The sequence below is a fragment of the Ambystoma mexicanum genome, chromosome 5p, assembly GCF_040938575.1.
Source record: "Ambystoma mexicanum isolate Mex_15411 chromosome 5p, UKY_AmexF1_1, whole genome shotgun sequence".
Taxonomy (NCBI): domain Eukaryota; kingdom Metazoa; phylum Chordata; class Amphibia; order Caudata; family Ambystomatidae; genus Ambystoma; species Ambystoma mexicanum.
Genome location: NC_090930.1, coordinates 1,362,250,623 through 1,362,265,007, shown reverse-complemented (window position 1 = coordinate 1,362,265,007; position 14,385 = coordinate 1,362,250,623). Strand labels below are relative to the sequence as shown.

At 47.6% G+C, this 14,385-nt stretch overlaps 1 protein-coding gene across 1 annotated transcript in view; it reads left to right on the top strand.

Moving 5' to 3' along the window:
* Nucleotides 1-14,385, top strand: part of DNAH5 (dynein axonemal heavy chain 5) — a 4,235,244-nt gene that overhangs the window by 1,864,198 nt on the left and 2,356,661 nt on the right. Inside the window, exon 32 of the mRNA XM_069613779.1 lies at nt 233-389. Within this exon, the coding sequence (XP_069469880.1) occupies nt 233-389 (157 nt within the window). The remainder of the gene's footprint in view (nt 1-232; nt 390-14,385) is intronic.

Below are 14,385 nucleotides of genomic sequence, written 5' to 3'. Positions count from 1 at the left end.
TTTGTGTGGCTTGCACTGTGTAAAATGTACAATCAATTTACTCCAACATACACTTTTAAATTATTGAGGTTCTCTTTGTAATAGTGCCTATTGAGTTTTAAAAGGATATCTGTGTATACAGACCAGTTCTTTTTAGGGCATGCATTATTTCTTCTGACATAGTGAAAGTACACTGGTCTTAAAATTATGCGTTTTTAAAGTAGAACTCTCCTCTCATTCTGTTTAACCTCAGGTACCTGGAGAAAAAACGTCTGTTGTTTCCTCGCTTCTTCTTTGTGTCGGATCCTGCTCTGCTTGAGATCCTTGGTCAGGCCTCAGATTCTCACACCATCCAGGCTCATTTATTAAATGTGTTTGACAACATTAAGACTGTTAAGTTTCATGAAAAGGTAAGACATGTAATTGCTATATTCACGTCTACATGACCGGTAACACAATCAACAGTCTTTCATCGCCACTGTTTTCAGACCTGTAAGGAAGGGAAGGTATCAACAGTAGACACAGACACAATAGATGCACATTTTGAAAACCTTTATTTTGTAGTTTACTAGGGTTGGTGAAATTCCTAACTGGCTCTAACTTTAAAATGGGAGTAATCTCGACCATAAAATAAAAAACAAATAAGTCCAAGTCAGTCTAGTCAAAATAAAAAGGCCTATACTAAGAAAACCTAGCCTTGCCCTCCTTCTCAAATTTGTATTTGTATTTATTGAATTTTATATAGCGCTTTTAACCAAAGCGCTTTACAGAGAAAAATATGCAATGCATAACATAAGCAATGTGGGTTCATTTTTAGAATCATGTAGCAAAGAACAATTTGCAGAAACAATTTACAAAGCCCAGTCAGTAATACATAACTTGCGCAGTGTGGGGCGGTGTTCAGAATCAGCCGTTAACAGTCAGGCAGGTGACTGAAGTAGGTGTGTTTTTAAAGAAGAGCGGAAGGAGGAGTAGGAAGTAGTGGAGTGGAAGAGGAGCAAGAAGTTGCAAGGATCGAAAACGGGATTGTGCACAAGGGGCACGCGGTACAGTGAGTCGGGAGTGATCGGCAGAGCGGAGAGAACGAGAGGGAGACTAAAAGGAGAGGAGGGATGTAAGATAGGAGGGGGCGAGACCATAGCGACATTTGAAGACAAGACAGAGGAAGTTGAACTTGAGTTGAGAGTGAAAGGAGAGCCATCCCAGTGAGGTAAGGGATGAAGAGATAGAGTCCTGATGGGAAAGGAGACATAGAGAATGGATGGAAGAATGGTAGATTGATATAAGAGGGGCAAGACATGAGGAAGGAAGGCCAAAGAAGAGAATGGATATTAGAAGTTTTGTGGCATGGAAAGTGAGGAAGGGGTGTATTCAGGGCTTTAAGTGGGCCGTGGCCTGCCGGGGCCGGGCCCCGGCAGTCTCCAAAAAGTGGGACTGAGCCGGGGCCCTACCGGGGCCCCCGTCCCACTGCACGCAACATTGGCGGGATGCATTATCCCGTCGCAGCGGCAGCCGCGACGGGAGATGCGCCTGCCATGAAGTCAGGCGATCTGACAGAAGTGGCAGCCAACCACAGCGATGCTGTGCCTGGCTGCCACTTCTGTAAGTCATAGTAACTGCATCTGGTGACCTCTCGCGCGAGGGGTCACCAGAGGCAGTTACTGTCCCTTTGTTTCCCCAGGTCGCCGAGGCGTCTTTAACCCTCGGCGAACCTGGGGATTCTTGACATTTTTCGAGGTTTATGAAAGATGGCTTGAAAAGTACACAATTCAAGCCATCTTTTATAAAGCTTTGCCGACGGACAATTTTGTCCGTAGTCAAAGCTTTATAAAAGATGGCTTGAATTGTGTACTTTCAAAGCCATCTTTTATAAAACCGAAATGTTTAAAAAAAAAAAAATGGCCTGAAATCTAGGCAAACCGTAAGGTATGCACACACACATATATATGCATGTTATATATCTGTGTGCGTACCTTACTATGGTTTGTGTACTTTGCAAGCCATCTTTTCTAAACATAGAAATACATATTTCTATGTTTATAAAAGATAGCTTACAAAGTACACAAACCATAGTAAGGTACGCACACAGATATATAACATGCATATATATATGTGTGCATACCTTACGATTTGCGTACGTTTTAGGCCACGCCCCCCACAAGCCACGCCCCCAAATGAGGGCCCCCCCTCGATTTCTTACCCCACTTAAAGCCCTGGGTGTATTTTGCATATGTTGTACAGATGGAAGTGACAGGCCCGGAGGTAAAAGAGATGTGGTGAGCAAAGGAGAGATTGGTGTCAAAGTGGAGACCAAGAGTGCGGGCTGAGGGGGAGATAGGGAGAAGGGAGGGAGGAAAGAGAATGGAAGGAGGAGGAGAAGGAGTGGGGAGGACATTAGCGGGAAAAAATAGAACTTCAGTTTTCTCTGCGTTCAGGGTAATAAAGTGGGAGGTCATCCAGGATTTGATGGCAGTGAGGCAGGATGAGAGTTTGGATGAGAAAGAGAGAAAAAACAGAGTGTTTTCAGCATAGAAGTGGTGAGATACTCCAAAGGAAGAGATGATAGGAGCAAGAAGGGAAGTGTACAAAGAGAAGAGAAAAGGGTCAAGTACGGAGCCTTGGGGGACGCCGGGGTTAAGAGGAAAGGAAGGGGAGGTGCAGCCGCCTCAAGAAATGGCAAAGGTGCAGTTAGATAGATAGGATGAGAACCAGGCAAGGACAGAACCACTGAAGCCAAAGAGAGAGTCAAGAAGTAAAGAGTGATCTACTGTGTCAAAGGCAGCAGATAGGTCAAGAAGAATAAAGACAGAGAATAGAATAGAGTAGCGGGCTGTGAGGAGGGAGTTAAGTACGGAGGTAAGAGCTGTTTCAGTGGAGTGGTGGGGCGGAACCCTGATTGAGTAGAAGGGAGAAGAGATAGATTAGAGACGTGTGCTGAGTGTTAGGAGTAAACAAGGCGTTCAAGGAGCTTGGATAGAAAGGGTAAGAGGGAAATGGGGTGAACGTTTGATACCAGGAGGGGGTTTGCAGTGGGTCTTTTCAAGATGGGAATGATGATTGTGTGCTTGAAGGTAGGTGGAAAGGTAGAGGTAGCAAGCCAGATGTTGAAAAAGGAGGTAAGGAAAGTTACCAGGAGCAGGTAGACTTTAGGAATGAGAGAGGTGGGAAGAGGATCGCCAGGGGCAACGGTAGGATGAGTTTTTGACAGGAGAAGGGAGACTTCAGAGTCTGAGACAGGAGCAAAGTTAGAAACTGTGGTGGAGGGGGGTTGGGAAGGATAGAGAGGAGGGAATATATGAGGGGGATTGTAGAATATCTCGACGTAGAGTGTGTACCTTAGAGGAGAAGTTGTTAGCGAGATCAGTAGCTGATAGAGGTGAAGCAATAGAAGGGTCAGGAGTGGGAGGAGAGAGAAGGCGAGTCAGGGTTTGGAAGATGCAACGAGGGTGAGTAGATTGAGTGTGGAGAAGGTCTGAAAAGTAAGTTTGTTTGGCAGATTTGATGCAGTTGTCGTAGAGAGTGTGGTGGGAGAAGTAAGTGGCCTGATTGGCTGGAGAGCGGTGCTTGTGCCAGTGTCATTCAAGGCGGCGGAGGAGGTGGTGCATAGATGAGAGATGAGGAGAGAGCCAGTGTTGGGCGGGTTTGCGGGTGGGGCGGAAGGTGGTGAGAGTGTAGAGTTGGTCAAGACTGGAAGTGAGGGATGAGGAAAGAGTGGATGTAGCCTCATTCCCAGTGAGAGTGGGAAAATGAGTAAGAGGGGGGAGGGAGTTGGTGCAGGTGTTGTAGAAAAGAGAAGAATTAAAGTTGCGTAGGTCGCGTCAGGAGAAGGAGGTGGAGGGAGGGGCGAATGGGAGTGGAAGAAGGGGGTAAGAGAGTCAGAGGGTAAGGAATGGTCCGACAAGTAGCTAGGGAGGTCAGATACAGAGGAAGCAGTGAAGGAAGAAATAAAGATTACATCAAGAGTGTAGCCGGAAGTGTGAGTTGATGGAGTAGGGAGAGGGGTAAGTAGGTAGGAGTCAAGTATTGAGAGGAAGGGGGAAGTTAGGTGAGTGGTAGAGAGATGGAGATTAAAGTCGGCAAGCATGATCAGAGGTGTGGGACTAGGTGAGATGTGACCTAGGAGGTGGTCAATGTATTCACAGAAAACCCTGAGCGGGCCAGGTTGATGGTAGTTGATGAGAAAGGATATAGCTTGTGGTGAGGTGAAGATTTTGTACATGCATTCGAAGGAGGGAATGTCTGATAGAGGTACTGGCCAGGGAACAGATAGGTAATTAGGGTGATATAGTAGGCTAATGCCGTTACAAATGTCCAATGGTACGGGGAACATGGGCGAAAGAGGAAAAGGAAGAAGTAAGTGATGCAGGAACTGTAGTATTGTGGGTGGAATCCATGTTTTAGTAACGCAGAGGAAGTGACGATTTAGACATAAGAATAGGTCCAAAACAGCAGCGGCCTTGTTGCATAGAGACCATGCGTTCCATAAGGCAAGGCCAATGATGCTGGAAGTGTCAACAAGATGGGGATAGATGAGGTTTTTGTGACGAGTTGGAGCGGGGGGGTGGACTGTCAGGGGGTTGGGTGTGAAGGACTGAAGAGTGTGGAGATGGTCATGGTGATTAAGCACAGTACCTTGAGGGAAGGCCAGGTGGTGGGACGGTTGCTGTGGAGGAAAACGGAAGGTAGGACGCAGCATGCCTGAGAGCCCTTTAGGCACGGAACTGCTGTGGACAGCTACGGCTTCACCTGGAGGCGGATCTTACAAGCCACGGCGAGCAGGATGACGGCGTGGCTAGTGGGCGTGGCCTCCAACTGTCAGGCATTGTCTGGTGATCTGGTGCTGCTCCTGGTGCTGGGCGGGTAGAAGGGCATCAGGTGGTGTGGGGGCCTGGATTGAAATGGCCCAAGGGCAGCTAGGGAGGAGCTGGAAACACTCCCAAGCTGCCGGCTGGTATCTCCACACTTGTTTCCCCTTTGCCGCGGTTTCACCTGGTTCACCCCTACTCTTCACAGGATCGATGGATTTTATCCCCTTTACCACGGAATCACCAGCTCATTGTGGTCATCGTGGGTCGGGATGTTGGAGAACTTTGCGCCTTGCGATCTGGGTCCCCTTCGGTCCCTTGACTTACTTCTCTTTGTGTGATCAAAATGCGATGTGGCACTAGGTGACAGGGTCTTAGGTCAGCCGGCATGCTTGTCTTGTATTCGGATCCTCATCTCCTTATGTGTGAGTTTGTGCTTCACAATGAGACAGGGATGGACCTCTTGCTTGTTAGCAGGTGTTTTTTATGTTTGGGGTATGGTGGGTGTATCTAGTCCTCTAAATGGGTGTGTGTCTCGTAGGTAGGAGAACACACCTCTATATTGTGCTAAGGTTTACTGTATGCATTGCGTGTGCCTCCACTTGGTCACATATGCCGTTCTTCCTTAGTGTACCATGCTTCCAGTGTGATGTCTTCACAGCGAGGTATATTCAGGCATTATGCTGCGCTGTAATCATATGGTGGATCTGATGACTGTTTGTTTCACCCGGCAAGAGTGTGTGGTTTGTCGAGAAAATCTCCTCAATGAAAGGCCAGGTAGGCGGGTTGTTGTCCCCTCACAAAGACCTCTATCTCAGTACCTTGTCAGATCCAGCACATCCGTGTCCTGAGTTGGGCTTCTTTCGATCTTCTGTGTGTGCTGTCGTTGCAGCGCGTGGTGCCTCCTGTCTTACGGACTGCAGCCGCAAATGTGTGAAATGACTGCTAAGTGGTGTTGGCTGGGCCAAGTGTTTCGCCCTCTTTCCCTGCAAACATAAATTCACTGTTCCCAGTCAGAGATGGGTCAGTACATCCCACTGGAGCTTGAAGTGCAGGGGGGCTGCAGTGCGGACCTGGGATGGCGGCGACACACCAGGAGTTGGGGGGGGGGTGTCTGTAGATACGGGCGTTTGCTGGGCCGTATTAGTTCTTTGCGTGCCCCTAGATTTAGCTGCCCTTTTAATTTATGTAGAGTGTTCCCCCCTTCCCATTGCGTGTGTGGCTGCCGAAATGCTTTACCGCCTGTCAGGGGGTCTGCGCCTACCTTCACATGTACTTCAGGTCCGCAATCAGGTGGCCGCGGCAAGGGACCGCTGCAGCGGGAATGGGCTTGGGGCTGTTGGGAGCCGCAGCCCATGAGTCCAAGGTTGTAGCACCCACAAGGGGTGGGTCACTGTGATTGTATGGGTTCCGCTGGGGTGCCTTAGCTCTGGAAGTATTATCCGTGGGTCACGCGATCTATAGTGGGTCATCCGCGGCTCCTGTGCCAAATTGAGGGGTCAGGGACACAGAGGAGTTCTATCTTGCTTCCTCCGTCCGTCCACCCCCTGGTGGTTTAGACAATTGTCTAAAGGGAATACATAAAGGAAAAATAGTATCTTAAAAGACATTTCAGAATGACTTAGGTAACAACTCCCTGCCCGACGTTCATAAGCACAGGAGCTTGAGAGTTTCTTAAAAAGGATAGGTGGATGACACAATTCTATCAGTCTTGCACACTCTGGCTTGCTGGTACAATTCAACAGTTCAGGCTTGAGCTTCAAGCTTTTGACAGTCTCAGCAATTATTTAGGCGTTTTCCGCCTTACCACAAATAAATAGTTCTTCTATTGGCTTTCACTTTCAACACAGGCTTGCCTCTTCAGGGCTCGAGCCTGCCTCTTTTTTCACATTCCACTCTTCACTTCATCACAGTTCTGCACAGGCTTCCATCCACCGGGCTTGAGCCTGTCTTTCTCTTTGTGGGGGTTCTCTTCCCCACATTCTGTCCTTCAGACTTAACTTTACCACAGTTCAGCACAGGCTTCCCTCTGCCGGGCTCAAGCTTGTCTTTCTCTTTCACTGTCGGAGACTGAAGAAAATGCAAAGATTTAACGTAGACCTCTGCATGAACACTTCAGCCTCCTTTTAAACAATTTGACAATTAACAATCTTCACAACACCAATTCTCCTTTACTTGTAGTTTTACTTTTGCCCTCTTGGCCTCTTTCAAATTTCACATGCAACACCAATGCCTCTTGGTACTTGTAGTTTTACTTTTGTTCTCTTAGCATCTTTCAAAATGCATGTCCTCTTTAATTTTGCCCTGTTGGTAGTTTTCAAAGTTCATATAGATTGCTTTTCACTCAATCAACTCTGTTTCGCGATTGTGGTTATGTTTTTGCCTTCGTTTCCCACTTTCCATTACTCAGAAAATTTCACAGAGACTTTCGAATGTGCGATTCCGCTATACAGAACCACTCTTACTTTGTATACTTTTCTCAGCATTCAATCATTGTTCTCTTCATTACGCGTTGTATCGGCACACGGGCATCCTTCAACACTTGTAACATGCCTCTTTTGCTCTTAACACAAACCAGACTTTTGTTTGGCTTCGATAACTCACCGATCGTGTTAATTGGGCTTCTATCTCCAATGCTTTTCCCGTAGCAGTCAAGGCCATTACCAACTCCTCCTCTGCTCCTGACAGGATTATTTTCTTCACTGATATCGTCACTCAATTCAGATAGCTCCCACTCTTCCTTACCTAATTCACTGGAGTGAGGCTGAATGTCCTTACCCCTCTTCTTATTCTTGAACTTCGCTTTTTGTGTAAGAATTATGTTCTCCCTCAGAGGGAAGCCACTATGCCTGCCTGAGTAAAAAGGGCAGGCAAGTGGCCTCTTCCCTGAGGAAGCCAACAAGAGGAAAATGCTCAGGTCAGCTAAAAAACCTTCTTTAGAGTGGAGAATCCAATGTTCCATGTGAAGCGGATAGACTGATACCAGGTCCTGCTAGCTGCGGTATCTAGGCAGTCGAAACTCCGGGAGATCTGCAAGTAAACAAATCCAGCGCAGGGATGGACATATAGTCGAAGCGGAAGGTCCGATGCAGAACTCAGGGAGATGCCACAGAAAGGAGGAAGAAAGGAGGGAGCCGTGCAGAGAGAAGAGCGCGGTAGCTGGAGCGACCAGGTAAAAGAGCGGGAGACCCGCTGGAAGCAGCAAAGCTGGCCGGGGCCTGGAGCGAGAGAGCATGTGTCAGGAGCAGAGTGGAAATCCAACGCAAAGGGAAGAAAGGAGCGCCGTACAAGGGCGGCATACGAAGGGAGATCTAGAGAGGCAGCAAGAAGCCACAGGGCTCAAAGTCAAAGAGACAGAAGGAAAACTAAGTGTCTCATCCAAAGGGGATCCAGGGGTTGCAACACGCCGACCGCCGGGTGCCGACTGGCTAAGGCAGCCCAGCGGCAGCCATGTTTAGAAAAAGACTAGAGCGCGACTGAAAGAACGGCAATGAACGTGGCGTTGTATCTTCCATCGGCTCCACAATCACCACTCTCACGGGCGCATGACAGTTCCTCCCCAACTCTGTCGTTCACCCGAGAGGGTAGTGGGCTGCCTGAAGCACTTTGAAGGTTTCCCTTTTCTGCTCACTCTTTTTTGATCGTGGAACGTTTCCATCTTCCAAAAGGATGGAATTCTTGCCTGGCTCTCTCTCTCATTCTCTGCAGCAGCTGCTCAGCCCCTTGGCCTTCCAAATTCCATAGCATGGTTTGCATCAGCCCCGAAAGAGCTGTTCCTTCTTGCACCCAGCCTCGCTCAGAGAGCGCATGTGCGCGCCTCCTCTTATCCTGCCAGGGAGTGTTAACAAGTGGCAGGTGTATGTAATTCGGATAACGTGCCAGACTCTGCCTGGTCTCATTAGAGGCACAGAGCTAGTGCAAGTCAGTAGAGGTAATCCTCATGGCCTCATTCCTCACCTTCCTCTGCTCAGTAGTGTTGTCAATGTGAAGTAGGCTGGAATTGTAGTTGTAGTTTCTGAAAAAATAAGCAGGGATAGGGGTAAAATGGGTTAAGGAAAAAGGGGGATACCATGTCTCACCATTAGTTGCTTCACACCCACTCCCCGAGAAGCTCCTACTCAGGTGATCCTCCCTCGCAAGTCCACCCCCAGTATCGGGATCCAAAAGCGATTGCCTTTCCCTCTGGTTTTTCACAGACCACAGAAGACTTATTCATTTGTCAGGAAATTCGGTCCTTTCCAATATTTCCATATCAAAAACTTCTCTTGTGCTCATGAAAGATTGCTGGCATTCTCAGTAATATGAAGTGTAAAGAGAAATAGCAACCCAAAACCCAAACTTTAAAAATAATCCAAAAGGCCAAATAAACAGTTCACCTCTTTGCAAAGTAAAACAATGTTTATTACATGCAAAAAGGTCTCAGAAGGTCCAGTAGAACCGAACAGACAGGGAGCCCGTCACACCCTAAGGGGTTACAGGTTTTATAGCAGAAAACCACAAAATCTTCATACATAGGTTACAATGTTATCCCACCACCTTCAATGGCTACCACCTATGAAGTGCTAAAACCCCTGATAGTCCCTGGACCGATTGGCCACACTTTATCTAAACCCATTCCCCTGACCACATGGCCCACTACATCACCCCTACTGAATCCAGGTACGGGATTGGTTTGTCATTTATTGATACATTAATAAATTGTGACCGTCATGTGATGTGCACCTCTCCCCGCCCCGATCCAGACACGTTCAAAGTGAATTGGCAAACCCCAGGTGCTCTGTAATGACATGACCAGGGCACCATTTTTGAGTATGAATTTCAGGGATTTATTTGCTTTGGTTCTGCATGTGCTTGTAATTCATATGGGATGCTGGGTGAGGGTGGTAGCGCTCTAAATCTTTGCCGGACCTATTGGCATCACAAAACCCCATGCCCTCTTCTCAGTGCTTAATTTGTGGGGGTGTTTGCCAGGGCTTAGCCCCAGGACTTATTTCTGAGCCCTGGAATTTATTTTCTCAGACTCATTCTGATTATGATGTTGTGTTTTGGCAACTTTATTATTAAATCTCATTCAGCAGTTGTCACACAACAAGCAACAACAGTGTGCACTGGCCACATTCTCTTCTCCCTGTGTCAACACAGTGTTATTCATGAACTTGATGACCCATGTAGACAGCAGGGTGGTATGTGATGAATCATACACCTCCCTCACTAAACCCCTGCCTAAAGTCTCCTCCCAGGTGGCCAGGGAAAGACAGACGCTTCCTGATCCTGATCTTGGGGTGGTGTACTGCAGGAGGATCACCTGGGTGGAGACAGGGCCCAGAGTGGCGAGGAGATCCTATGGGGTGATTCGCAGTATCTATTCTTTAGAAGGGAGAACCTTTTAAAGATTATGATGTATCTGAACCACAAATAAAATCTGTGGCTATGGGCACAAGTGACATAAAATCTGAACAAACCCTAAGAACAGAAATTCATTCGAGGCACTTAAGGATAAAAATCCTACCAAAGGTAATATGGAAGCACATTTAAATGTGTTGCCTTAAATACATTGTCTTCCTCTTTAACAGTGAATTTTGATGGTTCATCCCTGAATACCTTTAAGGGAAATAAATATACCCTTAAAAATAAGAAGTTACCAAAAAGACTTTATTTTGTTGTTGAGGATTACATGTCCCACAATCCTATAGGTACTGGGACGAGGAAGAGGGCCAAAGAGGCATGTGGCAGCAGTCGTCGGGCAATTCAACCTGATTGCCCACACCTGAGGGTAGCTGAGCAGCTTAAAAGGCCCCTTCAGGTTCAGGCCATTAGCAGGAGCTGGAACTGTGGTTGGAGTGTATGCAGTAGAAGCAGAAGCAGAAAGAAGAAGGCACAGTGTTGGCAATCCAGGCAGAAATGGGATAACTGAATGGACTCTGGGACTCTGCTTGTCCTGTGAGGGTCCTGTTCCCTCGAACTCTGATGTGTAGAGGCAGTGCAGCTGAAGGTGTGCAGGAAGATTGCCTTTCCCCATGTGCGCCTAATTGCAGAGGTTTCGCAGCAGGATGCGTTTAGGAGACCATGGTCAGAGGTTGCTGTGTAACCGAGAGTCTAAGGAGCAAGAGGGGCTACTTAATTGAATGGCCGGACCAGTGACGCCTTCAGCGTGGAAGGGTGTAGGTCCAAAATGAAGCCAGAAGTCGTAGAGGTTATGCAGAACGAGGAAAAAGGAACACAGAAGCCGGTGCGTTGAACCGGGCATTCTGATTCCTTGCTCGAACACTGCCAGCAACAGTATCCAGCTAAATAATCACTTGCGTATGGATAGAAGTGATGCAAAGTTGATCATTACGTATTTGACAATGGAACACTTTAGTTGTTGCACTCAGTTGTGACCAAGCATTCTCCCTTTCACTCGGGTGAAGAGAAAACACAGTGAAACTGCATTGTTGAACTTAGAAACTTGGAAAGCACACAAAGAAATGGTTGTGTGCGCCTAATAACGATTCTAGGAGGCAGAGTAATCTCTGAATCTTTATTAAAGCAGTTAACAATTTATAACAAGAGATGCCAAGTGTTAAAACATTGTTATTACAAGTCGGAAAGAGCAAGCATTGCCCAAGCCAAGAGCGTACCAGGTATTTCCCCGATTAAGACTGAAACCAGCCTTTCCCAGAGCCAAAGTCTGGATTGAATATTACTGTGACCCATATAGAATATCAACATTGCCTAAGATAAGTGTGCAAGCCTTACCTGAAGCCAAGAGAGGGGCAGCAAGGCTTCTGGGTAACTATTCTGGCTAACAGTAGGGAGAGGGATAAAGGTAAGGTTGGCGAAGATAAGCTTGCTATTTGTGATTATTCTTTTTAAATTGATCCAACCTACATTGCCAAAGCCAATAGGAAGAGGAGAGAAGAGTGTCCTAAAGGCAATTCTGGGTTGTCGTTGTGGCAGACAGACGAGAGGCAAAGAGGCTCCTGTAAGGAAGGCATGGTATCAAAGTAAGACAGACACAAGTGACAACAGTTCAAGGGTGTTTATTGAACTTTATCAAGGGTGTGATAAACACCTATCTAAAGCTAAATCTAAAGATAGGAGCAAGCTATGACCATCAAATAATGATAATGCAGTTCTAAGGGTCTATACTAAAAAACCTATTGCCAATCCTTATCGCTAATTTACAAATAGTGTGGGGGAATGTCCATGAGAAAGAAAGAAGTGTTCATAAAATGATAAGTCAGGATGTTCAGGCCGTTGGCCTCCCTTCCCCACGTTTTCAGCACGAGACAAGGCGGTTCACTCAAGCGTAGCACACTCTTGGGCTTCTTCGGCACAAGGACACAGTTCCATTGCCAAGATCAGAGCCTTCGGTGCCCAAGTCTCTTAAGTTATCAAAGTCTCTTGGTTCAGGGGGCCTGATGCACCAAAACAACGAAAAGTTCCTTCAAGTCTTCAAGTCAAGCGATTCACTCTTTACCCTGGATCTCCCTCAGCCGGGCTCAGATCCCTTTTCTACCACAATCTTTAGTTTGGCTCCCCCCTCTTCCGGGCCCAGATCCTGTTCTCCAATGCTTATAGAATATCTTTTCTTGGGTGACTCACGGTCCACCCCGGATCCCTGTCAGCCGGGCTCAGATCCCTTTTACATGATTAGTTTCCCTCAGCTGGGCTCGGGCCAATTACCGTTTGTGTTAGCTATTGTAGACTTTTGAATGTGCAGGGGATTTGGCTTCTGCTGGTTCAGGACTACTTCGATTTCACAGTTAACAATTTTACATTCTCAGTTGGATACCTAACAGATACCTTTGAATGAGCACCCACGTTGCGCCAGACCACTCTGTAAATGACATCTACCTATCCGGTAAGATAGCTCAGCGGGTTGAGCGCTCGCTGCTGCGATCTGAGCGTGATCTGCAGGTCGCAGGTTCGAATCCTGGCAAGGGCAACTCAGCCTTTCATCCTTCTGAGGTCGATAAATGAGTACCAATTTCGGTTGGGTGATATTATATGTAAATATGTGCTCTGTAAAGCGCTTTGGATTAAGGCGCTATATAAATAACACATCATTATCATTATCATTACCTTGGTTTGAAAAGTTCAGTCTCTGCTTGGATATTCTATTGGATCAGAACTGGATCCAAAAGCGATGGCTGTGTCCTGGCCAACTGGATGACAGATCCCCCGGGACTGGCGGGTGAGACACCCTCAGGATTCTCACACTCCCCCCCCCCCCCCCGGCACCCCCCCCAGAAATGTGTGATGCTGGAAATGCCTTATGGAAGGACAGGTGCTCCTAGTCCTTGTCCTACCACTTCTATGTATGCGTTTTCTCTTTTTTCTGCCACTGAGGTCCAGTCTGGACTTCTGGCAGTGCAGCTCTTCATATTTTCCTTTTGGTGTATAACACCCATGGGATACCCTAATGGCACCCACCGGTGGGGGTATACCCTTGTACCTCTTATGTGTGTTTCTGGGCACCTGTGTGTTGACCAGAGAGTAGGGTATGTGCTGGTGGCAGCTACATGCTGACTTGGCAATGGCTCTGAGTGTCCTCCATTTTTGGGACGCCCAGGCACTGCCATAGGCATCAATGGATTCCTGATAGAAAGCAAGATGGCCACTGTGACCTCTTGGTTTCTATTGCCTTTTACCTTGTTTCCCAAATTCTGGTGAAGCCCTGACTCTGTCCCTTCCTGCTGACAGGCTGTCCGGCGGAAATACCATATATGGCTCTGCGGCTGCCTCCTGTCAGACTGACTGGAGCCCTCCCACGGGCTGTGTGCTGTGGGTATACCCTTGGGGTGGGACCTGCGTGAATGGAGTCTGAAGTGAACTCACATTCTGTGTTATGGGTGTCTGGTTTCTGTGTGTGACACAATGCCTGACATGAATGCTGTGTAGTGTCTGGAAGACTGAGTGCTTACCACAATACATATTCTTTGTTATGGGTGTCTGGGTGGAGTGAATGGCCTGAATGCCTGCGAGTCTGATTGGCTGCCTTCCTGCATGAATGCCTTTCTGCGTGATTGGTTGACTGGGCCTGGCTCAGCCCGAGTGAATGGGGACCAAATGTGCATAACAGGACACTTCTCACTCACCAATTTGTTCAGAAGCTGAAGTAGAAGCTGAAGCAAGAAGAAGCTGTTCCTTGAAGCTCAGCTGAAGGAGAAGTCTGCTGATGCATTTTATTTGTGTAATCCAAAAGCTGTTGTGTTCCTGCTAGGACTGATCCAGAGAGGACTTGCAAAGGAGACCTCTCCCCCCGAGCTACGAGGGACCATCCTGCAATCAGCTACTCTTCATCCGAAGTGCCCTGGAAACCAGTCTTTTGTTCCTGCCGTCCGGAGAAGGGATCTTTGTGTGTCCTGAAAAAGGAGTGCCCGGACATGTCGAGTCGACAAAGTCCATTCGGGTCACCCAGGATCCGGAGGAGCGTTTCGTGACTGCTGGAAGCCATTGCTGTCTACCGGCCAGAAGAGTGGGTACCCTGGCATAGTGCTCCTGGACACCCAGAGCTGTGAATGTTCCAGACTGCCTAAGAATACTTCAAGGGACATCCTTGCCATCATCACTGACCACTTTTTCCCACCAGAGAAGGTTGTGGGTCGCTGAGTGC